The 26,007-nt window shown below is 52.1% G+C and overlaps 1 protein-coding gene across 1 annotated transcript in view; it reads right to left on the bottom strand.

Moving 5' to 3' along the window:
- Positions 1-26,007, bottom strand: part of PRRX2 (paired related homeobox 2) — a 51,510-nt gene that overhangs the window by 1,281 nt on the left and 24,222 nt on the right. The window contains exons 2-3 of the mRNA XM_019969566.2: positions 1,495-1,682; positions 492-670 (exon numbers count right to left, since the gene is read on the bottom strand). Of these exons, the coding sequence (XP_019825125.2) occupies positions 492-670; positions 1,495-1,682 (367 nt within the window). The remainder of the gene's footprint in view (positions 1-491; positions 671-1,494; positions 1,683-26,007) is intronic.

Genomic DNA, 26,007 nt, shown 5'->3' with positions numbered 1-26,007 from the left:
TCTTTGTTGTGGCATGTGGGCTCTTTTAGTTGTGGCTGTTAAAGTTCTGCTGAAGATCTAGTTCCCTGATCTAGATCCCTGTGGGATCTAGTTCCCTGACCAGGGATGGAACCCAGGCCCCCGGGATTGAGAGTGCAGAGACTTAGCCACTGGACCACCAGGGACGTCCCAGAAATTGGCAGCTGTTCAGCTCTCTCAGGGTGACAGGGGTTCTCCACTCCCTACTCTCATCTTCTTGCCAGTCCACACATTTACAAATATACGTGCGTGCACGCACGCGCACACACAAACATACACACACACATTCTTACAACCTCCCCCATGCACACAGTCACACGCCTGCCCACACACCCCCAGTCCACGGAGGGCCTGGGCCCCTTTCACAGTTCTCTCCAGAGCCTCGAAGGAATCTGGATCCTAAAACACCCCATGGGGGTCTCCAGACTGCTGCCCGCCCGCCAACCCTGACCGGAAGCAGTTCCCACTCTTACCTGTAGGGGGACGAGGCTGTCCAGGAGAGATAGTCCGGGCTCAGGGTGGTGGGCCGGGGAGCCACCGGCTGCTCGATGGCGGCCTCCTGACTGTAGGACTTGAGCAGCGAGGCCGAGCGGTTGGCCAGCATGGCCCGCTCGTTTCTGCGGAACTTGGCCCGGCGGTTCTGAAACCAGACCTGGGGGTGGGAAGGAGCCATGAGTGGGCTGCCAGGGGGACCCAAGTCCTTTTGGACCCACTGTGTACCTGCTCTGTCACCCACCCTACACTGGCGGCTTCATTTCCCTGAGCCTCAGTTTTCTCATCTGTAAAATGGGGGTGATATAGTGCCTGCCGCTGGGTCAGTGTGTGTTGGAGACTGTGCCAGTGGAGGAATGAAGGCATGAACCGATGAACATTTAGCTGCTGGAAGGTTGTAATGAAGAGAGCTGTACGCTGGGCACTCTGCTCAGAGCTGGCACGGAGAAAGCCCTGGACACTTTAAAACGACTTTTATTTATCAAAACCCTCTGTGCCAGACACTGAGCTAAGCCACAAAAATAATTCTTTTCTCATAAGAAGGCTATAAAATAGACCCACGCGATCCTCATTTTACAGGGAAGCCACCCTGTGGGCTTCCCTTATAGCTCATCTGCCTGCAGTGCAGGAGACCCCAGTTGGTTTTGATTCCTGGGTCGGGAAAATCCCCTGGAGAAGGAAATGGAAACCCACTCCAGTACTCTTGCCTGGAGAATCCCATGGACAGAGGAGCCTGGTGGGCTGCAGTGCATGTAGTCGCAAGAGTCAGACACGAGTTAGCGACTACACCACCACCACCACCTATGGCACAGAGGGGTTAAGTAACTTGCTGAAGCTCACACAGCTGGCCAGTGGCAGGGCTTGGATCGGACCCTCAGCCCTCCTGGCCTCAGACGCCCCCGCACACCTTGGCAATTCCTTAACCCTGAGTGCATGGTGGCTGTACACGCTCCTGCGAGGAGCCCACGGACTCGCAGCGCTCACCTGGACGCGCGCCTCGCTGAGGTTGACCCGCCGGGCCAGCTCCTCCCGCACGAAGGCGTCGGGGTAGTGCGTGCGCTCGAACACGCGCTCCAGAGCCTGCAGCTGGCTGCTGTTGAACGTGGTGCGGTTTCGCCGCTGCTTCTTCTTCCGCTTGGCGGCGCTGCTGCGCCCGGGGCTGGGACACTCACCTGCAGAGGGACCCAAGGGTCAGCTCAAGGCCAGGCCGGGCCGCCCCTGCGCCCGCAGGCGCCCACATGGTCACGACTCAGGCAACGTGCGCTGAGCGCTTTAACCTGTGTCTTCCCACTGCGGGTGGATGGTCCAGCCCTGAGATTAGGACCCTTTAATTCACTCCTTTGTTAATTTCTTTATCCATCCATCCATTTATTCTACAACACACTTACTGAGCACACGACGTGGCAGGCACAGGGCTAGGGCCCTGGGGATATAAAGGTGAACCAGAGCAGCCAGGTCCCCCTCCTGGGGAGCCAGGGGACAGGCACCTGCTGCCATGAGGAACAACAGACCTGATCAGGGAGGGCCAGAGGCATCTACGTGTCCTCAGAAGCTGGCTCAAACTCTGGGGTATGGTCAACCGCCATGGGTATTTGTTGTTGAATTACATTAATATATAAAAAGGCACAGTGAAAGTCACAGTTCTGAGGGTCCACTGCATGCAGGTAGGCTTTTTAACACCCACAGACCATTGGATGTTCACAAAAACCCAGGCAGGTGCTATTCACCTCCTCATGCCCCATCTACGGAGGAGGGGGGAGTTCAGTTACTGTTTCCACATTTCAATTTTACCCAGGGGTTAAACTGCTGACCCTTCATCCTGAAGGGCCCAGCTCACTGCTCACTCCTCCAGGAAGCCCTCCCTGATCTCCTGAGTGCACACGGAATGCTCTCTCCTCCATTGCATTCACTGGACACTTAGAACCAACCCTGTCTGGTTCAGTACTTGCTTATGTATCTTATTTTCTTATTAAAAATGTGTATGTTATGGATAAGCAACAAGGTTCTACTATATAGCACAGGGAACAATATTCAATATCCTATAATTAAGCATAATGGGAAAAGAATATGAAGAAGAATGTATACAGGTATAACTGAATCACCTTGCTGTACACCAGAAATTAACACATTGTAAATCAACTATACTTGAAAAAAAAAAAAGGATACTTCATCAAATTAAAGAATCTGGAGATTTCATGTTAAAAAAAGTATATTCTAATAACCAAGTAACATCAGTGTCACAGTAAAAGATTCAGACAACACAGAAAAGGACAAAGGAAAAGTAATGACGCCCTTCTCTTGACTCTACTCCCCAAGCTTTACAAAATTACAGATGTGCATTTAAAATAACTTACAAGCATGACTCTACAAATGACCCTACTTCACCCCTTTTCATGACTGAGTAATATCCCATTGTGTTCATGTGCATCTTCTTTCTCCATTCGTCATTGAGCATTTAGGTTCTTTCCATGTCCTGGCCATTGTAAATAGTGCTGCAATGAATATTAGGGTACACATGTCACAGAACGAAATAGGGTCATTTGTAGAGACGTGGGTGGACCTAGAGTCAGTCAGATAGGCTGTATAAGTCAGAAAGAGAAAAACAAATATATATTAATGCATATATGTGGAATCTAGAAAAGTGTTACAGATGAACATATTTCCAGGGCAGGAAGGAAGGCTGGGAGGGACGGGGAGATCAGGACGGACACATGTAGACTGTGCTGTGCTGTGTTTCGTTGCCCAGTCGTGTCCGACCCTTTGCGACCCCGTGGACTGTAGCTCACCAGGCTCCTCTGTTCCTGGGGATTCTCCAGGCAAGAATACTGGAGTGGGTTACCACGCTGTCCTCCAGGGGCCACTGCTGCTAAGTCACTTCAGTCGTATCTGACTCTGTGCGACCCCATAGACGGCAGCCCACCAGGCTCACCCATCCCTGGGATTCTCCAGGCAAGAATACTGGAGTGGGTTGCCATTTCCTTCTCCAATGCATGAAAGTGAAAAGTGAAAGTGAAGTCGCTCAGTCGTGTCTGACTCTTAGCGACCCCAGGGACTGCAGCCTACCAAGATCCTCTGTCCATGGGATTTTCCAAGCGAGAGTACTGGAGTGGGGTGCCATTGCCATCTCCGCATATATACACTACCATGCATAAAATAGATATCTAGTGGGAACCTGCTATAAAGCACAGGAAACTCAGCTCGGTGCTCTGTGGTGACCTAGAGGGGTGGAATAGGGGGTGGCTGGGGAGGAGGAGGTCCAAGAGGGAGGGGATATATGTATACTTATAGCTGATTCACTTCATTGTACAGCAGAAACTAATACAATTTTGCAAAGCAATTATACTCCAACAAAGTAAAATTTAAAAAGCTTACAAGTATGAGATCACGCTGAACACACTGGTGCTGCAACGTTCCTCTTCCTATTTACTATACTCCTGAGACCGCTCCAACCCGGGCCAGCAAACCAGCCTTCTTTATTTGCATCATATGAACTGATCTGTATTTTCCCTTTTATTCCCTTCTTCCCTGGTGGCTCAGCTGGTAAAGAATCTGCCTGCAATGCAGGAGACGTGGAGTCAATCCCTGGGTTGGGAAGATCCCCTGGAGAAGAGAACAGCTACCCACTCCAGTATTCTGGCCTGCAGAATCCCATGGACTATTTCATGGGATCGCAAAGAACCAAAACAGTTGTCACAGGAACAGTAACCATCACCTGTTGTCGCAGTAACAGATTCAAACAACACAGAAAGGGACAAAAAGTTTCCGACTCTGCTCCCCAAGCTTTACAAAATTACGTGTGATTTAAAAATAATTTATAAGCATGACTCTACAAATGACCCTATTTCATTCCTTTTAGTGGTTGACTTTGAGCGACTTTACCACGTTCCCTGTCCCACCTTCCACCTGTCAGAACCATTGTAAAATTCGTCTTTGCTTTATCCTTTCCACACTGCTTTTTGCAGTTTTTTTTCTTGTATTTTCTCCTGCTCTTCTATTGGAAGCTAGCAGACTGTGGACTGCTGTGCCCCTCTCTTTGATCCCACTGAGCAACACATCCCAGGGATTTTGCCACCCAGTACAGACAGCCCTGCATGTGGCTCTGTGCCACTCAGTTGTGCAAATGTACTAGGTTTTTAAAAATATTTATTTATTTATTTGGCTCTGCGGAATCTTTCCATTGTGGCACGAGGGATCTAGTTTCCTGACCGAGAATCGAACCCAGGCCCCCTCTGCATCAGGAGGGCAGAGTCTTCGCCACTCGACCACCAGGGAAATCCCTAAACTGTGGTTTATTTAACTAGAACCAGAGCCCTATCGATTGGCAGGTGGTGTGTTTCCCATCTTTTGCAACTCAGAAGAATACCACAGTGAATAACCTCATGCTAACATGATATTCTATTTTTTCCAGTGAATATTTGGGACAGATTCCTAGAATTGGGATTGTTGGGCCAATGAGTAAAAAGCTAGCTAGAGCCAAGGACCCCCTCCAGGGTTCCCAGCAGCAGTGGATGGGAAGGCCAGTTCTGCTCCCAGCTGGGTCAGCAGAGGGTGTGGATAACCTTTTGGATTTGGGGACACACCCTGTATTTTTGCTTCCCCAGTTACACATTCCCTTTATGTTGCTGCTCAATTGCTCATTCATGTCCGATTCTGCGACCCCATGGACTGCAGCACGCCAGGCTTCACCATCTCCAGGAGCTTGCTCAAATTCACGTCCATCAAGTCCGTGATGCCATCCAACCATCTGGCCCTCTGTCGTCCCCTTCTCCTCCTGCCCTCAATCTTTCTCACCATCAGGGTCTTTTCCAATGAGTCAGCTTTTCGCATCATGTGGCCGAGGTACTGGAACTTCAGCTTCAGTATCGGTCCCTCCAGTGAATATTCAGGATTGATTGCCTTTAGGATTGACTGGTTTGATCACATCCTACACTCTTCACACGATGCTGAGTTGCTCAGCTGAGCATCTAGAACATTCCAGGCCCGGCCACAGATACCATTCAATCCTGGCTTTTGAACGCTCCCACGTTCGCAGAGTTTACTGACTCTTGAGCCACCAGCTGATTGGATTGGAGGGCAAACTGTTCCATGAGTCCAGTAATGGTTGCATGGGTCGGAGGTGGGGGCAGGGGAGTCGTCAAGCAGGAATCAGGCAGGGTTTCCCGGGAAAAGATGGCCTTACTGGGTTTGGACCGGTGGTTCTCAATTGAGGGCAATTTAGCCTCCAGGGGACATCTGGCAATGTCTGGAGACAATTTTGAAGGTCAGGACTGAGAGGCGGATGGAGCTCCTGGGACGGAGGTAGAGACCAGGGCTGCTGCTAAGTATGCTTCAGTGCCCAGAACAGACCCTGGATCAGGGAATTCTTTGGCTCACCGTGTGCACAGCGCTGAGGGACAGAGGCCCTGGTTTGGAGGGAGGACCAGGAATTGAAGTCCAGTACTTTCCCCTTTGGAAAGTACTAAAAACACAGGACACATGTGGGAATGGGGTAGGCGGTGGCAGGGAACACGGAGCGAGCTGGCTTCGACTCCTGGACCCGCTTCAATCTTCACTCCTCACCCCTTTCCTCCAAGAAAAGGTGAAGATGGATGAGAATGTCTGGTGGCTGTGAATGTCTCTCCACCCCCGCCCCTCACCCCCTCAAGCAGGAAGAAACCTTACACCGAAATATCGAGGGTCGAGCGCTGAAAACCTGTGTGATCAAGACCCCAGAGAGTGGATGGAAGCTTCTGGAACACCAGCCATCGCGAGCCGATTTCCGCCCCCCCGCCTTTAGGCAATGCTGCTTGGGCACAAACCCAACGCAGGAGGCCTTTCAGCCAAAAAAGGAGACTTTTTCGGGAAATTTCTGAGCAATTCAAAACGGAGGGTGTTGAAATGAAAACCATTTTGCAGCCTTGGCCCCTGCCAAGGGGGTGCCGGAAGAAACAACTCTGCTCTTTGGCTAAACTGCTGGAGCCTTGGAGCCGAAACTCTCAGGCAAGGGATTTACACCCCCAGCTCCAGCAACCCGACTCTCACACCCCTCACCCCAGCTGGGCTGGAGTCACTTCTCTCCGTCAGGGCAGCTGTGATGGAATGCGCTCAACCAAAGTGGGTCTGGGCACGAACAGCGTCCAGTGTTGCACACACTCCCATCCACTGGATCCCAGCATCTGCCCTACGAGGTGTTATCCCATTTCACACCCTGGGAAACTGAGGCTCTGAAAGGTTGACCCAAGATCACGCAGCTGGGACGTGCCTGTGGGGAGACTCAGGCAGCCTGGAGTATGAGTTTGTCTCTGCTGGGTCGTCTTCCCTCATTCTGCTGGTTCCCAGGGAAGGTGATGCCAGGTGTGGGGCGGGGCAGCGGGGGATCACACTCTCAGTCCCAGCTCTGGGAGACCTCATGGATCGTGTCATCTCACTGCTGTGTAAATGTCCCCAAGACTCCATCCTTGGGGGGACATCCTTGAGGGGGGAAGACCTCACCTCTGGGAGTCCTGCAGGACCGTGGCTTGCCCAGGGTCACACAAAGTTCCTGCAGAAGCTGAGTTTAACTGAATGCCAAGAGCACAGTCATTGCTCCATAAATGCTCGCTGCATTTAACATTTTTTTTGGGCTGTGCTGCACGACATGTGGGATCTTCATTCTCAGACCAGGTATCGAACCTGCGCCCCCTGCATTGGAAGCGCAGAGTCTTAATCGCTGGGCCTCCAGGGAAGTTCCTGCCCTTAACATTCTTGACTGTATGCAACCCGCTTCCACCCCCTACCCCCCAAAAAAAACAAGGATCTTTCTTCTTCAGCCCAGCCCCTAGCAGAAAGCTGCTTCCAGTCCCAACTGCGGGCAGAGGCTGAGAAGAGGCCATTGAGGATGTGGAAGATTTAGGAGGTGTCTTGGAGGTGACCCAGGACTTGAACCCACAGCTTTGGCCTCAGCCAGGGCTCACTCTCAGGCTGCACTTTGCTTCCCAGTGGATGCGCCGGATGTTCGTTACCACGAGTTCCTGAATCGCCCCCTGAGAAGTGGATGTGGTGGGCGTGTGTCCTCTGGGGGTTCCACGCTTGAGCTTCAAGCATTTGGAAAATAAATAAATACTCTTGAAGCCTCGGGCCAGCGAGCACTGGGGCCAGGTCTGTCCCAAAAAGGCTGTGCCCAAAGTTTCCTTTTGTTCAGTAAAAGTTCTGGGATTGAAAATAAAGCCTGAAACCACCTCCATTTACCTGGGCTCTTTAGGGGCTACCGTGAGGGGCTGAGTCCGGGGAAAGATAAACGGACTCAGATAGCAGAGGCAGCCACGCTCTCGCTCTTACTACATTACAGTGAGAAAAAGTGACTGCTGCCCTGTTCTCTGCCATTAAATTATTTCACACATACCATTTACTTGGCTGACTTCAGGCCAAAGACATTTAAAAACTCTGCTCTCGGCCAAATGATCAAGTGTTCCTGGCTCCTTCCCCTGCACCCATGGTTTTTCTTATTCCATTTAATTTAAGGGTCTAAATAGTCTGGAGGGAATTAACTGCAAATTCTTCCTAAGACAAATAAACCCGGCCTCTTCGTTTCTGCCTTCCTCAAGCTGTTGAGAGACACTCTCTGTTTGTTTTTGCTTCAAATAGTCAGTTTGTGCCTGACCCTGGGGCCACGGCGAGCTCCAACCCAAATAAATAACTTTTATTAATTAGCATTTATTCCGACCGAATAAGCGGTCTCCCCCACCCCAAATGTGATCTCTGCCAACACGTTCACAAAAATAAACAACGGGTCCCCAGGACCTCGATGTGGATTTAACAAATTAACACTGGGCCTTGGTCAAAGGAGTTTTGAGGCTGCAGAAATACTTACAGCCAGAAGAGGCTGGGGAAGGAAGTGGAGGTGGGGGGGTGCATGGAGGCTGTGCCCCCTAACACCCAGGTTTCTTGGGAGAGAGCTGGGTTCCTTTGAAAGACCCCCTAGGAGTGGGGCTCAGACAGGAATTCTGGAATCTGTAGGCTTATGTGCCTTCCAGGCAGCATCCCTGACTCCAGGGCCAGCAGGAGAGCCTTGGGAGAGAATCACGCCTCATCAGATAAGAAGTAACAGGGAGCAGAGGTGGTTAAGGAGGCCCGGGTCCTGGTTTAGGGCCGCAGGTTGGCGCTGGCTTATCAGCACAGTGGCCACAGGCGAAGCCTTTATTCCACCCCAGCCTCAGGAATCCCCCTGAGAAATGGAGGTAACATGAACCACTTCACTGAACCCTCATGAGTATCCGACCTGGGTGCTCTTAGCCTGATTTTTACAGAAGGGGAAACTGAGGCACGGGGTTAAACAACCTGTCAAAGCCACATGGCCAGTAAAGGCTGGGGCAGGGACTTAAATCTGAACATTGGTCCAGAGCCCAGGCTTCTTACCACCTTGGCATAGGCAGCCGGCCCAATGAGTACCCCCAGGTCCTCTTGTAGAGGGATCCTGGGAGGGGGGGGAGTCTGTCCAGGGGCTTAGCGTGAATGGTCAGCCAAGAAGAGGGGGCTGAAGGCAACCGGAGCATCTCTAAAGCTGGGGTCTGTGCTGGAGTCCCCGGCACACAGGCCAGGGGTAGCTGGGAGGGGCATGTAGGGCAGGGTAGCTTTGAGAAGGGCCAGGGGGGTGCCAGCTTATGATGCCTGAGAGGGCAGAGCCAGGGTCGGGCCTGGCACTGTATGCAGCACTCATATTGGAAGGAAGAAAGGAAGGATGGGCAGGAGGGAGGAGAAGAAGCGTGGACCCTGGAGCCCTCTGGAGAAGGGCACCTGGGCTTCCGGGGGCTTCCCCAGGAGGCCAGCCCCACCCCACCCCCAGAATCTCAAGCAAGGAGCCAAGAGCCACTTTCACGCTTGGACCGGTCAGCCTCTGTCCAGGACACGCAGGGACCAAAGCTAAGGCACAAATGGGAGCAGGTGGTGAGATCACTGAGGCGAACTTTCCAGCATCACTCCCTGGAGGCCCCCAGCAACCTCGAGAGTTGGGGGGGGATGTCACTGCTTCACAGAGAAGACGGAAGGGGGGCCCAGAGAGGGGCTGGGACCTACCCAGGGTCACATAGCAAGTGAGGGCTTTCCCTCTGCAAATCCCAGACCCATTCTTTTTCTTACTACACCCCTGGTAGCTGCTTGGCAGAGAGAAGGGAGGGAGGAGGTAGCCCCAGTTCCCAGCCCAGCCCTGGGCAAACTGACCATGAACTTGACAGAGGTATGGGGCCATCCTCTTGAGAGCTTTCTGGTTCTATCTACTGGATGGGACCCCCAGGTCCCCCAGGTGGGCAGCGCCAGGACAGGGCGCCTCAGTGGTTTCAGAGATGTTGTCCCAGGTTAGTGGTCTCCCGGAGGCCAGCATTTACATTGGACAGGCACATCCTCTCCCTTGTGGACTCCTGCCCATTCCGTACCTGGACTTGCCACTTCTCTCTGCCTCCCTGCTCACCTTCAGTTCTCAGCAGAATGCCGCCTCCTCCAGGAAGCCATCCCAGACACACACACAGCCCCCCATCACAGCTCTGTCACGCTGTAGGGTAAATGTAGGGTCGTTTGTCTGGCAGGGACTGGAACTTAACTGTTTTCTGACTCCCTGGGACCCATCACAGGGCCTGGTCCAAGGTAGGAAGTGTTAATCGCTCAGTTGTGTGACTTTTTGTGACCCCCGTCGACTGTAGCCCCCCAGGCTACTCTGTCCACGGAATTCTCCAGTCAAGAATACTAGAGTGGGTAGCCATTTCCTTCTCCAGAGGATCTTGCTGACCCAGGGATTGAACCTGGGTCTCTCGCATTGCAGATTTTTTACCGTCTGAGCCAGCAGGGAAGTCCAAGGCAAACTCTGCACAAATATTTGTTGAGTGTTAAGTGAATGAATGAATGAATGAAGAGATAAACGAATGAATGAGGAGGCACTGAAAATGTGTGGGAAAACTTCAGAGTCTGCTCCTGTCCTGGGCTGTCTCCAGGGTCCAGGATCCTCCTCGCGGAGCTACAGAGGCCTGGCCAGGGCTGAGTCATGACAGCACGTGTCACAGGGCAGGGGGCAGGGGCTTGGGGCGGTGGGCTGGGGAGTCAGCCACCAACAACCACTGCCCAGCCACCCCTCCGAGGATGTTTCATCTCAATAATTCTGAACAAAAACCCAAGCAGCTGATCCACTTTTATACCTACCAGTCTGGAGAAGGAGAAAGTATCACAGGAAGGAAGGTGAGGAAGGAAGACACACTGGCACCCAAGAGGGCAGAGAGGTGCCCTGGAGACCTATCCATGTCCCCATGGCCTCACAGGCCTCAGACAGCATATAAGAAGCCAGGGGTCATGGGCCACCCCCGTCCAGGACTGCTGCACCCCTAGGCCTTCCCAGCCTGCACAGTAACCAGTGTGTCTACGAGGAGGGCTCAGCCAGGCTTGGGCTGACCCTGGAGGAGGCTGGGGAGGCCCGCATGTCCTCCTGAAACATCAGCAGAGTTCTGGAGGCAGGTGCAATGCATCTGGGTCTCCCTAGAGTCTAGAACCTCTTCTGCACAGGCACTCAGGACATGGCATGCTGCACACACTTCCATCAGGCCACTGGATGCCCCAAGAAGCCCTAGTGGCAGGGCCGGTGTGCCGGGGGAACTTGCCTTACTGGACAGCATGAACTTCTGTCACCTCAGGCCCTTTGCACATGCTGTTCCCTCTGTCTGGAGCCCTGCACCCCTTTTGCCTGGCGAATGCATCCCTGCCTTTAATCTCAGACTAGATGCCCTGTCGTTGGGGTCTTTTTCAGCCCCCAGACCAGACACATCTCCTTGGTACAGGCTTCTGGGCCCTCTCTCTCTCCTGCACATCTGTAATTAAGTCATTCTTCCTTTGGTTACCTGCTTCATGCCTGTCTCTTTCATTTCATTGTAAGCTCTAGGAAGACAGGGGGTGGTTTGCCTTGTCACTGCTGTATCTCCAGCACCAGGCAAGTAGTTTGGTTTCAGAAATATTTCTGAATGATTATATAAATGAGGGAAGGACTCGTTCCAAAAAAGGATAAGAAGTGTCAAGTTCCAAAGCCACTTCCCTTCACCCTCAAAAGGGTCAGACAATGGTTTCTTAGATATGACACCAAAAGCACAAGGAATTAAAGGACAAGAGAGAAATCAGACCTCTTCAAATCAAAAATTTTGTGAACATCATCAAGAGTTAAAAGGCAACTCACAGGATAGGAAAATTACTTACAAGTCATATATTTGGCAAGAGACCTATATTTAGAAGATGTTAAAAACTCTTGTAACTCAACAACAAAAAGACAAACAATTCAATTTAAAAATGAGCAAATAGGGACTTCCCTGGTGGTCCAGTGGCTAAGACTTCACGCTCCCAATTCAGGGGGCCCAGGCTCCACCCCCGGCCAAGGAACTAGATCCCACACGCTGCAACCAAGAGTCCTCATGCCACACCTAAGACCTGGTGCAGCCAAAAAAATACAGAAATATTTTACAAAAATAAATAAAAATGAACTAATGATCTGAATAGCCATTTCTTCAAGTAAGATATACAAATGACCAATAAGCACATGAAAACCTGCTCAACATCATTAACCATCAGGGAAACAGATGGAGAAGCAAAGCAAAATTCACAATGAGATAGCACTTCATGCCCACTAGGACGGCTAGAATCAAAAGACACAGTAACAAGGGGTGGCAAGAAGGCAGTGAAATCAGAACTTCCAGCCACTGCTGATAGGAATGCAAAGTGATGCAGTCGCTGTGGAAAACAGCCTGGCAGTTCCTCAAAATGTTAAAAATAGAGTTAGCATATGACCCAGTGATTCCACTCTCAGTTATATACGCAAGAGAAATGAAAACATATGTCCACACAAAAACTTGGATATGAATGAATGTTCATAGCAGTATTACTCATTATAGCCCCAAAAGTGGGAACAACCCCAAATGCCCATCAACTGACGTGTACACCAATATCAATACAATGGAATGTTATTCGACTGTCAAAAGGGATGAAGCACTGACCCATGCCACAAACGAATAACCGTTGAAAACATTCTCTGTGTGCGCTCAGTAGCTCATCATGTCCCACTCTTTGCAAACCCATGGACTGTAGCCCGCCAGGCTCCTCTCTCCATGGGATTTTCCAGGCAAGAATACTGGAGCAGGTTGCCATTTCCTACTCCAGGGGATCTTCTTGACCCAGGGATCGAACTTGTATCTCTTGCATCTCCTGTATTGGCAGGTGGATTCTTTACCACTAGCCCCATTATGTTGAATGGAAGAAGATGGTGACATTGACAGAAAGGCATATAATGTAAGATTCCACTCATATGAACTGCTCCAAATAGGCAAATCTATAGAGACAGGAAGTAGATTAGTGTTTGCCAGGGTGTTGGGGGAGGCTGGTGGAGATGGGGATTGGGGTGGGGTGAGAACTAAAGTGTGCAGGGTTGCTTGCTGGGTGATGAAAATGTTCTCAATCGATTGTGGTGATGGCTGCACAACTGAATAGATTAAAAATCACTGGATTGTATGCTTTAAATGGGTGAGTTGTATGGTATGTGAATTATGTTTCAAAAAGTTGTTCAACAAGAACACAGAAAAAGGGAAGGAGGCAGAGAGAAATACTGGGATTGGCTGAGGATAGCAAGGAAAGAAGACCCCTGTATGCTTGGGGGGTGGGGAGCCAGGGAAGAAAAGTGACAGCAAGTGGGGCGGGGGCTCAATCCTGCCTGGGAAGCCCCAAAGCCACGGGTCAGAAATGCTTAGAGAGATGGCAGCCACAAGCTGGGGTTCTCCGGATAGAATGTCTTTGTGTGGGGGCTGCTGGAGGCAGACAGGTGGGACCAAAACATCTTCAGAGTCCCAGGGCACTTTGACAAATGGGATCACTGGACCCAAGTGGGGAGAAGGGATGAAGCTACCAGACAGAGAGCATTTGCATCCTATTCTCAGGCACAGAGAAGGGTGGGAGGTCAGAAGCCAGACATAGCTGGCAATCTCAAAGGCTCTGGGTCCCCAGAGCTTCCCCTGGTGTCCCTAAAACCTCTGGGTCTGGGGCCTGATCACCTCCCATCGCAGGGCCCCAGGAACCAGAAATTCACATCTGTGGTCAGCCCAGCCTTCTCTGCTTTCGAGATCCCCAAACAGAGCTCCATAAATTGGGGGCACACAGTTGGAATGGGGGTGCATAGGGGATTGAGGGTTAGGGAGTCCATCACGAGGAAGAGCAGCCCTTTGCTCAAAATTTGATCTGAGAAGGAGGTTAGCGTCTGTTCCGTCTGGTTTTAATCTAAGGTTGGTGGCTAAATGCCAGATTTATTGTAAAACCTACATTTTAATAAGGGGCTGGTATCTGGAGGAAAGCTCATTAACCATTTCCAGACCAGGGTGAGGTTGCTGCTCGGGGCTCAGTGTGGGGTTTTCTCTCCCAGCTCTAGTTCCCGGGCCTCTTGAAGCCCAGGGCCAGCACCTGCTGGGAGTCAGGGCGAAGGCTGGGGGCCAGGCGCAGAGGCAGTCCGACTCTGTGTAACTTGATTCCGAAACAAAGCTGCAAACAGTTCTGGGATCTCAAGTCTGTAACGTTTGTCTTCTCAGGACTCAGACTTGAAGGAACCTTACAGATTATCTGTCAAAGTCCCTCACGTTGCCCATGGGGAAACTGAGGCACATGGCGGGGGGCACGGTGACTTAGCCAAAGGGCTTTCAGCAAGGCGGTAACACCCCAAGTCCTGTCCACTGATGTCCACCCCTGAGGATATGCATTTTCCTCCTTGCTCCTCTCTGCTTCTGGGTTCCCTGGGGAGCGGGTGCAGATGCGCATCCTTGACCCAGCAACAGGGCGTGGTTGGCAGGGGGCGGGGCAAACCAGCAGCCCCGCCAGAGAGCCAATGGCTACCTCCGCCGCCGAGCACTGGAGACGGAGGAAAACATAACCCTGTGGGTTCTTAGTCAAGAGAGCTCCCCTCTTGGGTGCTCCGTCTCACCATCTGTGCAGTGGGACAGGAAGAGATATACCTCCCTCTCAAGGTGGCACAGAGAACGTGGAATAGTCCAGGGCTTTCCCGAGAACATGCTCAATGCAGTGGGCTACACACATGCCCACCACCTTCACTAGTACTTTTTCAAAATGAAACCGAGACCCTGACTCACTGGTTCTTCCCCTAGGTCAATCATGAACCCTTGGAGGAATCGAAGGAATTCTATGGACCCTTCCCTGCTGGCTCAGATGGTAAAGAATCTGCCTGCAATGCAGATTCAATCCCTGGGTTGGGAAGATCCTCTGGAGAAGGGAATGGCTACCCACTCCAGTATTCGTGCCTGGAGGACTTCATGGACAGATGAGCCTGGCGGGGTACAGTCCATGGGGTCGCAAAGAGTCAGACATGATTGAGCGACTAACACTTCCACTTTCCCCAGAAAAACACAGGTGCACACAGAAGTTTTGCACATACGTGTGGGGAGGGGGCATGGTTCATAGACTTTCTGAATTGTGTTCACAGACCCTACGCTAAAGAGTCGGCTTGAGGACTTCGCTGGTGGCGCAGTGGGTAAGATTCTGCCTGCCAATGCAGGGGGCACGAGTTTGATCCCTCGTCTAGGAAGATCCCACATGCCTCAGGGCAACTAAGTCACAACTGCTGAGCCCACATGCTCTAGAGCCTGTACTCCACGAGAGAAGCCACCGCAACGAGCAAGCCAAGAGCAACAATGAGGAGTAGCCCCTTCTTGCCTCAACTAGTTGCGTGTTGTGTGTTAGTCACCCAGTCGTGTCTGACTCTTTGTGACCCTATGGACTGTAGCCCACCAGACTCCTCTGTCCGTGGAATTCTCCAGGCAAGCATACTGGAGTGGATAGCCATTCCTGTCTCCAGGAGATCTTCCCCACCCAGGGATGGAACCTGGGTCTCCCACATTGCGGGCAGATTACCGTCTGAGCCACCAGGGAAGTCCAACTAGAGAAAGCCCGCATAGCAATGCAGAACCAGGGCAACCAAAAATAATAAGTTAATTAATTTAAAACATTAAAAAAAAATAAAGTCAGCTTAATGGAAAATCAGCTTCTGTGCTCTAGAAGGGAGAAGGCAATGGCAACCCTCTCCAGTCCTCTTGCCTGGAAAATCCCATGGGCGGAGGAGCCTGGTAGGCTGCAGTCCATGGGGTCGCTAAGAGATGGACACAACTGAGCGACTTCACTTTCACTTTTCACTTTCATGCATTGGAGAAGGCAATGGCAACCCACTCCAGTGGTCTTGCCTGGAGAATCCCAGGGACAGGGGAGCCTGGTGGGCTGCCGTCTTTGGGGTCGCATAGAGTCGGGCACGACTGAAGCGACTTAGCAGCAGCAGCAGCAGTGCTCTAGAAGAAACTGACCCTTTGTCCCTGTTTCACCTTGGGGTCCCCTGCACAGACCACCACCCCCCCAACAGAGATAGCAGCTGAGACAAAGGCAGTGCCCATCTGCCCCTCTTCCAAGGTTGGCGGGACCTCCTCTGACCCCAGCTCTGGGGCAATGTTGTACTCCCAGAGAGGCTGACCTTTAAAGCATCGCTGCAGGTTTTTATGACCCATCTGTGAGTTCCAGGCATGCTGGAAAATGTGAGTTTGAGGCTCGGCTCAGAGAAGCTCCAGGCTGTCTCGAGTGTTTCTGCTGGTGGCGAGGACAGGGCCGCCTCTCCCCTCCACTTTCTTTTTTGGCTTCCACTTACTGAACTTTTATTGTGTGCCTGGCACTGTGTTACAAAGCCCTGCCTTCGCCAGTGCAGACGGCGCTGTTAGTAAGCCTTGTTCTCCATCACAGACGTGAGGGTCAGGCGGGAGAGGTAGCCGACCCAGGTCACACAGCCAAGCAGTGATGAAGCGGAGGCTTACGTCTGGTCTGTTTGTCCCCAGAGGGGCTGGCACCTGGCAGTGGAAGCTGCCCTCATAGCCATTTCCAGACCAGGCTGAAGTTGCTGCCCAGGACCCAGTGTGGGTTTCTTCTGCCACTTAAGAGCTCCCAGCCTCTTGAAGCTTGCAACCTGCTGGGAGTCACAGCGAGGGGGCCGGGTGCAGAGACCACTCCAATTTCCTGTGGCTTAGCTCTACTCGAGCAAATCTGTGTGTTCTGCCCACACCCACACACCAGGCTCATGGGCCCTGGTGCCCTCAGAGCTGATGACCCTGCTATGCGTCCTGGCTCCCACCAGCCTCATCGGCAAGGTGGACTCAGAGCCTGAGGACAGGGCCATCTGTGACATCCTTTCTTTTTTTTTAAAAAAATATTTATTTGGCTACGCTGAGTCTTAGCTGCAGCATGTGGGATCTGGTTCTCCGACCAGGGATTGAACCCAGGCCCCCTGCATTGGGATTGTGGGGTCTTAGCCACTGGGCCACCAGGGAAGTCCCTGTGACATCTGTAACTGGTCCTAGTCACACCCTGGGATGACAGTCAACACCGACTCTGGAAATTTCTCTATGGTAGTGAGCCATAGTCCCTCTCTCTGTGGGTCCCCGAGTTTACGCTTCGAGCGAGGGACAGCGCACCTGACCCTTCCTCAGGGCCACCTTGCTAACATTTGAAGGCAGCTTTTCCAAAGCCTCCGCCATGATGCTTGGAGGCTGCCCTGCCCCCTGTCCACCCTGGTGGCCCCCAGGGGAGGGGCTGATACCAGATCTTCCAGATTTCTCATGAAGTGTCCACTGACGTTCCGCTTCGAGACTCCCTGGGAAGCTCATTAAAAAGGGACATTCCCATCCATCCCCAGGGAAGTCCCAAGTTACCCTTTTCCTGTTGCTTCTGTTTTCCCATCTAGAAAAATGGAGATAATGTATTCCAATAAGGCTTCCTGGCACTAGGGGTAAAGAATCCGCCTGCCAATACAGAAGATGCAAGAGATGTGGGTTCAACCCTTGGGTCAGGAAAATCCCCTGGAGTGAGGAAATACCCCACTCCGGTATTCTGGCCTGGAAAATTCTACCGGCAGAGGAGTCTGGCAGGCTATGGTCCAGGGGCCTGCAAAGAATTGGACACAACTGAACACATATCCCTAACAAGAGTTTTTGTGGGGATTAAAAGAGTTACCATATGTAAAGTTCTTAAGACAGTGTCTGGGACATAGTAAGTGCTGAATCACATTAACCATTGGTGTATTTATTTGGAGTCAGCTGGGTCTAGGTTTGATTCCCAGACTTGCCATATGTTAGCCATGCCACCTGCTGGCAAATTCCTTAGCCTCTCCAAACCTCATGTTTGCATCTGTCAAGTGGAGACTTTCAGAGGATTAGGGGTGGGAGCCCTAAGTCTTGCTCCTAAACAACAGCATGTCGGACACTTACTTTCCTCCCAAGAGCTAGTGCCCTCCCACTGGGAGGCTGCCCTGAATGCGCCTGAGGAGTCTTTATCATCAGCGCCTGGCACATAGTAGGTGTTCAATAAATATGGAGCAAACACATGTCTGATCTAATGAACGGAACTTGGGTCCCAATGGGGAGGTAGTCCCAGTTCTCTGTCCACCCAAACACTTGATGACTTCTGTGCACTGTAGATCGGGTAAACCGTGTCAGGCTTCCTGACTCCCCCGACCCTCCTATGTGTGTGCACGCCCAGTTGTGTCCAACTCTTTTTCGACCCCATGGACTGTAGCCCCCCAGGCTCCTCTGTCCTCGGGATTTTTCAGGCAACAATACTGGAGTGGGTTGCCATTTCCTTCTCCAGGGGATCTTCCTGACCCCAGGGATTGAGCCCCCATCTCCCGTGTGTCCTGCATTGGCAGGTGGATTTTTTTTTTTTTTTAACCACTGAGACCCTCCTATCTGCAGAAACAAATTTATTTATTTTAATTTTTTTTTACGTTTTGGCCACACTGCATAGCATGTGGGATCTTCGTTCCCCAACCAGGGATTGAACCTGCTCCCCCTTTGCAGTGGAAGCACAGTATCTTAACTGCCAGAGAAGTCCCACTTTTTTTTTTTTTTTTTAATTAAGGGCCAGAATATGTGCCAGAGAAATCCCCTCCCAAAGAGAAAGCTTAAGTATGGCGCTCAAGGCCAGAGGACCATGGGCATCATCTGCCTGTAGGAGAGGCAGTAAAGAGGTGCTTGGGTTGGAGCCCCATCTGCTGAGCCTGCTTGGACGGGAAGGGGTGGCTGGACTGGACTGAAGGGGCCGGGGGCTGGTGATTCCAATCCCCTCTCCAACTGGGGCCACCACCCTCCCTCTCCCTTGGGCCCCCAAATGCAGAGGAGACTTGATCTCAGTCCCAAAGTTTCCAAAGCCCAGCAGCCTGGATTGGGATCCCAACTCTTACACTTCACAGCCCTGTGACCTTGAGCTTGTCGCTGTGCATCTCTGGGCCTGTTTCCTCCTGAAGAGGGCACATGCTGGTTCCCACAGCAATGTGACAAATGGCCAGAGAGCTCTGACTGCCCGGGGCTCTGCCTGCTCCACCCTGAGCCCCTGGGGACCACGCAGGCGAGTCCTCTTTCAGTGTTTTAATGTTAAGGGGACTGACACCCCCTTCCCCCAACTCAGCATCCTAGCTCCTCACTTCCAGAACAAGGAAGCCTGGCATGGCTGGGAAAACCCAGTCTTTCCACATATCTTCAAAGGTTTTCTATGAGACACTCTTCTAGGAAGCACGGGGGGTGGGGGTGTAAACCGAGGGGACCGCCACCCCCCCGCCCCCAGCCAAAGGCCCTGCGTGAGGCCCCCTCCTCTGCGGCAAGGCTGGGCTGGCCCAGCCTGACAGCACCGCCCTGCCCTTTTGCCTTCTCTCTGCTCTCCATTCCGCCTCCATCTAGCGGTACCAAACCATCTCCCCGCTGCCTCCATGTTCCTAACCTCCCCTGCTGGGAACGGTCGCTGCGGGTGGGTGGGGGGCCTGGGAGCCCAAGCACCGACAACTGGGAGCTCTGATGGCTCAGCTCTGTGGCTCACTTCACAGGACCCCCGAGAAGGCCCGGAGGGCACAGCAGAGCACCCCGAGGCTGCGGCGGCCTGGGGGTGGGGCAAGCGGCTGACCAGCCACCGGGCCAAACTGGGAGAGGCCTCAGTGAAATCCTTGTATTTCACAACCCTCACCCGCCCCGTGGGTTAAGAGCCCCCCGTCCAAATCCATGCGTCAAAAAGCCTCCAATCCCTACATTTCCTTTGCCCTATTTCCTGCCCGCCTCCCCCTATTTTGGCATTTCTCGGCACGGCCCAAACTCCTCGTCTTAGGGGAAGCTCTGACTCAGAACTTTAAAAAAATCTTACGCACAAACTTAAGAAAACAAACTTCGGGAGGGGGGCGAGGCGGGAAGAGTCCCCTGGCCCTCGTAGGGGGCGTGGAAGGGCTGGGCCTTCCGAGTGGGAGCCTTCCCTCGGGGGACCCCACCCGCGGGAGCCCAGCATCCCGGGGCCACTGGCCCATCCGGGCGGGGCGCTGGCCGGCAGGCGGGGACCGGGGTGGGGCAGGGTGGGGAGGGAAGGTCGCTTTTCCGCCCCCGCGGGTCTGGGGTCGGCCCCTGAACCCAGGGGGTGCCCGCCCGGGCGCGCCCGCCGCCGCCCGTCCCTCCCCGCCATGTGCGCGCCAGCCCGTGCGTGCGAGCCCGCCGCGCCGGTGGCGGCCAGAGCGGCGCCGGGGCACATCTGGTTCCAGGCGAGCCCCTGGCGCCTGCCTCGCCGCAGACCCGCGGCCCAGACACACAGACGTTAATAGATCGGCGCGCCCAGCCCCGCGCGGCCCGCGCCCGCCGCCGCCAAGCCGCTCAGCGCGAGAGCGAGGCGGCCGCCCGCGCGGGAGGGTGGGCGCGGTCGGAGGGGTGGGCGCGCGGCGGGCGCGGCCGGGGGCGGGGGGCGCAGCGCCCACCCTCCCTTCCCCCTTCCGGCAGCCTGTCTTCCCCGCTGCTCCGACGCCTCCGTCCCCACCCACCCTTCCCCCAGCCTCCGCTGGGTCCCGCGTCGGAGCTAGCATTGGCCTTCCCCATCCTGGGAAAACAAATTCAGTTAGCAACAGAGGTAGTTCCTGCTTGTCCGGGGGCGTGTCGCGGGCTCCGGGGTGGACCGGGCCCGGCATATCTCCTCATAATAATCTTATGCGACAGGTACGCTGCTACCAACGCCGCTTCCCATTTCACAGGCCGGGAAACTGAGGCTCAGAGGTCACTGGCCCAAGATCACGCAGGGAGAAGGCAATCGCAGAGCTGGACTGTTGGACTCCAGCCCCCAGGCAGATCCACATCCCTGGGACCGGAGGTCTCCCGAAGTTGGCAGCAACACGTGCCTTCATCTGGGGCGCCCCTCCCCTGCCTTTCTCGGGTGAGAAGAGGTTCTCACCCGCATCCCTGGTCCCTTATCTGACAGGTCCTCTGACCCAAGCACCTGGGGGCAGTGAGGCTCCCAGGGGACTCCCAGGAATTCGGGTGGCTGCTTATTCCCCATCGCACCGCACATCAAACCCTGCACTTGGAGGGCACACTCCAAGGCCTCACTTGCTAAGAGAACTGCTCAGTTGTAGAAGCTCCTTTAAAAAAAAAAAAAAAATCATTCATGGTTATAAGAGGTGTTCTGCTTCTAAAGGGGGCTATGATCTTTACAAACAGTCCCCCTAACAGTCCCCTCAGGGTTATAGGTCTGAGTGGGCTAAAGTGGGTGGGTGAGTGGAGGTGGGTTTTTGTCTTTCTCTTGTTTTCTTTCTTTCTTTGCTTATTTTAACTATGGCCTTTAGCCCTAAGGGCTAAGCATGTGTGCTTTCAAATTGCATTGGCAAGTACTGTGTTGTGTCCAGGTTAAGTTTAATATCCCCCTTCTCCAAGGGGACTTTATAAGAAAAGGAGGCCATGGCAAAGTGCCACACTCAGCCTTAAACTGGAAGAAGAGCCTTTTTCTGAAATGCTTATACAACAGCAAAAGGGTTATGCTCAAAACTTTCCCATTCATACCCTCTGAATTCACTCGGGGTGGGGGTGGGGGGGTGCTTATTAACTCTGGCTGTCAGAAATTCTAGGGTTTCGAACAAAACCACACTTTAAAAGTTCCCAGGCTGAGGGAGGGTAATCAGCTCTGTAATGGTCTCTGTGGACATGCCCGGGCACTGAAAACCAACGGGGAAAGGAGTCTTTTTTTATTTTTCAGCCAAGTCCCACAGTAGAGGTTCCTGGCTCGTGGGACACCCCCTTGCCCTCCCCCTCAAAAGAGGTGGGGGTCTGGGGAAGACCAGCATGGTACAGGAAGGGGAAGGTCAAGCAAACTAGGGGCCCTGAACGGGCTCTCAGCTCTGATTCCCTCCCCTCCATCGTGGTGAGACGGGCCCCTTCCCTGGCAGGCTTGGGGGACAGGGGGTGAAGGCCAGGCACTGGCCAGGACTAACGGACACTGGCTCTGATGTGTGAAAAGCAAACCAATGAAGCACACTGCTCAAGTGGGACCTGGGGCAAGTGACTGAATCCGGAGGAAGCGGATTCTACAAGGCCTCCGTTGCTTCTGCATCCTTTCTCCCTGCAAAGGCAGCTTCTTTTGCTCCTCGAGAGGGCTTGTGGCAATTCCTGGTCACAGAACTTGATCTCCTAGCCTTCCTTTACCCCTCACTCCCCCAGAGTCAGAAACTTCTGGAATGGGTGCTGACTGCAGGCACTCCGTCCACACTCCAGGGCTGGCGGTGAGGGAGGGAGTCCTGGGAACTTGCAGAGCAGCCCTAATCTCCACGAGGGCTTCCCTGGTGGCTCAGATGGCCAAGAACCAGCCTGCAATGCAGGAGACCTAGGTTCGATCCCTGGGTTGGGAAGATACCCCTGGAGAAGCAAAAGGCTACCCACTCCAGTATTCCAGCCTGGAGAATTCCAGGGACTGTATAGTCCATGTGGTCACAAAAAGTCAGACGTACCTGAGTGATTTTCACTTATCATCTCCACGAGGCCCACGAGACACTGAACTTCCAGGCAAAGGCTTGACCCGGCCACAAGGCCTTTGCTCGGTCACGTGCTGACACCATATGATCTAAAAGGGGCTGCCTTCCGTGGAGCCCTCTGGGCACTTTCTTTACATGGTGACTTTGTGGGACCCTCACACCTGCAACCTTAGGAAGCAGGTAGCATCAACCCATCTTACAGAGGAAGACACAGGATCTGAGAGGTCTAGTAACTTCTTTAAGGTCACACAGTCTATTAGCGGAAGAACTGGGACTCACTCACACCCTGATGTACCAGACTCCAGCTCATGTGCTCCTAACGACTGAGACATACTGCCCCCTGTTGGGAAGGTTTTAGCTGAGCACAGGTGAGTTTGTGCTCACCTCCTCCCAGGAAGCATCCGGTACAGAGAGTCAGAATTGCAAAGGGCCTCAGGGAGCACTCAGACCAGGGCTGGATCTCGGTGTTATCCTCCCCGGACCACCCACACCCCGGTCACTCAGAGTAACAGTCTGGTAACAGCTGGTTGGAACTCTGTGTTAAGGAGGATTCTGAGGAGCAATGATTGATTAGTTTTGTTTGGAGGAGCAATGATTGATTAGTTTTGTTCGCCACGTGCTCAGGAAGGGGATTCTGGTTTTTTCCTAAGATTTATTTATTTATTTGGCTGCACCGGGTCTTACTTGTGGTTTTCAGAATCTTTAATTGAGACATACACACTCTTAGTTGTGGCATGTGGGACCTAGTTCCCTGACCAGGGCTCGAACCCAAGCCCACTGCATTGGGAGCATGGAGTCTTATCCAGTGGATCACCAGCGAAGTCCTGGGAAGGGGATTCTGACAAGGAGGCAAATAATTGCCAGTCCTGACCCTGGGTTTGAAGAGAGAGTTCTGGACAGGGCCAGGGAGGGGATATGGGTTTTGCTCCCTGCTCAGGGCTCTTTCCACCTCAAGGGATACAGCGAGCATGGTCAGGTGTGCCACCATCTCACCACCCTTGCCCCTGACACGTTCACCCTGGGAAGTTGCACACAGGTCACGAAAGTCCATTTGAGAGAGCTATGTTAGTTCTGGGGCTTCCCCGGTGGCTCAGCAGTAAAGAATCCGCCTGCAATGCAGGAGGCACAGGTTCAATCCCTGGGTCGGGAAGATCTCCTGGAGAAGGAAATGGCAACCCGCTCCAGTATTCTTGCCTGGAAAATCCCATAGATAGAGCAGCCTGGCGGGCTGCAGTCCATGGGATCGCAAAGAGTTGACTATGACAGATTAACTAACACACACTTGAAGCGACTGAGCACACACATTAGTTCTGCCTTTTTAAGGAAATTAATGCATAGCACTCCAGTGTTGCCAGGAGACAAACCCTCATCCAGGGCCCTGGTGGTGCAGGAAGAATTATCTAAACTTCTAAACACTTAAAAAGTAGGAGCAAGAGGGGATGTAATGTACAACAGGATAAACATACTTAACAATCCGCCTACAACGCAGAAGACCCCTGTTCAATTCCTGGGTCGGGAAGATCTGCTTGAGAAGGGATAGGCTACCCTCTACACTATTCTTGGGCTTCCCTTGTGGCTCCCCTGGTAAAGAATCCACCTACAATGCGGAAGACCTGGATTTCTGGGTCAGGAAGCTCCCCTGGAGAAGGGAAAGGCTACCCACTCCAGTGTTCTGGCCTAGAGAATTCCATGGACTATATAGTCCATGGGGTCACAAAGAGTCAGACACAACTGAGCGACTTTCACTCACTCACTCACTGTGTGTTATATACGAAAACCGAGAGAGTAAATTCTGAGTTCTCATCCCCCCAAAGATATTTTTCCATTTCTCTAATTTTTCATCTATATGAGATGATTAGTGTTCATTAAACTTATTGCATTAATCATTTCATGATGTAGGTAAGTCAAATCATTATGCTGTACACCTTAAACTTATACAGGGCCGTATGTCAACTATATCTCAATAAAAACAGAAGAAAAAAAATAGGGACAATATCCTACCTCCTGCATAGAAATACTACTAGATTTTGCCCCAAGAACACGTGTTTTTGTTTTTTTTTTAAGATTATCTACTGTGAGAAATTTTTTTAATAAAATTAAATTATAAACAGCCCAATTAAAAAAATGGCCAGAGATCTTAATGGACACCTCACCAAAGTAGATACACAGATGGCAAATAAGCATATGAAAAGATGTTCTACATCATGTCATAGGGAAAATGCAAGTGAGACCAGCAGTGAGACACCATCACACATCCACTAACACAGCCCAGATCAAGAACACTGGCAATATTCAGCGCTGCCGAGGATGCAGACAAACGGGAGCTCGTGTTCGTTGCTGGTGGGAATGCAAAATGATACGTTCACTGGAGAAAAGAGTTTGGCGGTTTCTTACAAAACGAAACCAACTGTTCCCATACAACCCAGAAAGCATACTTCTTGGTATTTACCTAAAGGAGCCGAAAACTTATATCCACACAAGAAGCTACACATAGGTGTTTACAGCGGCTTCATTCATAATTGCCCAAACTTGGAAGCAGCTACTTGGCCTCAATATGTGAATGGATAAGTAAGCAGTGGTCCATCCAGATGACAGAATAATATCCAACAATTAAAAAAAAAAAGAACTATAAAGCTAAGAGAAGACATGAGAGAAGTTTAAATGCATGAATGAAAGTGTTAGTTACTCAGTCCTGTTTGCAACCCCATGGACTGTAGCCTGCCAGGCTCCTCTGTCCATGGAATTCTCCAGGCAAGAAATTCTTCAGGTAAGAATACTGGAGTGGGTTACCACCGCCTTCTCCAGGGGATCTTCCCAACCCAGGGATCAAACCCCGGTCTCCTGCATTGTAGGCAGACGCTTTTACCCTCTGAGCCACCAGGGAAGCCAATTTCTCTGAGTCACCAGGAAGTTTAAATGTATATTACTAAGTAAAAGAAGCCAGTCTCCAAAGGCTCTATATTGTATGATTCTGGAAACTACACGACATTCTGGAAAAAGCAAAACTATGCAGAGAGTGAAATGATAAGAGGTTGCCAGGAGTTGGGGGCAGGGGAAAGGGGAGGGATGAATAGGCAGAGCATAGTGGATTTTTAGGGCAATGAAACTATTTTGCGTGATACTATAACGGTGACTATCTGTCATTATATATTTGTCCAAGACCAATGGACTTCCTTGCCCCCTATACGTGTCAATTTAGGCTCATGGACTATAACAAACATACCACTCTGGCTGGGGGCAGGGGAGGGGGAGTGGAGGGCTTCCCTGATAGCTCGGTTGGTAAAGAATCCACTTGCAATGCAGGAGACCCTGGTTTGATTCCTGGATGGGGAAGATCTTGGGCTTTCCTTGTGGCTCAGCTGGTAAAGAATCCGCCTGCAATGTGGGAGACCTGGGTTCGATCCCTATGTTGGGAAGATCCCCTGGAGAAGAGAAAGGCTACCCACCAGTATTCTGGCGTAGGGAACTGCAGGCCATGGAGCGACAAATAGTCGGACACAACTGAGCAACTTTCACTTTCTGGTGGGGGATGTTGATAGTGGGCAGGGTGTGTACATATGATGGGGGCAAAGGCTATGTGGGGGCTCTCTGTACTTCCTGCTCAATTTTTCTGTGAACTTGAAATTCCTCTTAAAAATTAAAATCTACTTAAAAGGGAAAATAAAAAATTAAAATATAGC

Source organism: Bos indicus, chromosome 11 (genome assembly GCF_029378745.1).
Source record: "Bos indicus isolate NIAB-ARS_2022 breed Sahiwal x Tharparkar chromosome 11, NIAB-ARS_B.indTharparkar_mat_pri_1.0, whole genome shotgun sequence".
Lineage (NCBI taxonomy): Eukaryota > Metazoa > Chordata > Mammalia > Artiodactyla > Bovidae > Bos > Bos indicus.
This window is presented reverse-complemented; position numbering and strand designations above follow the sequence as displayed.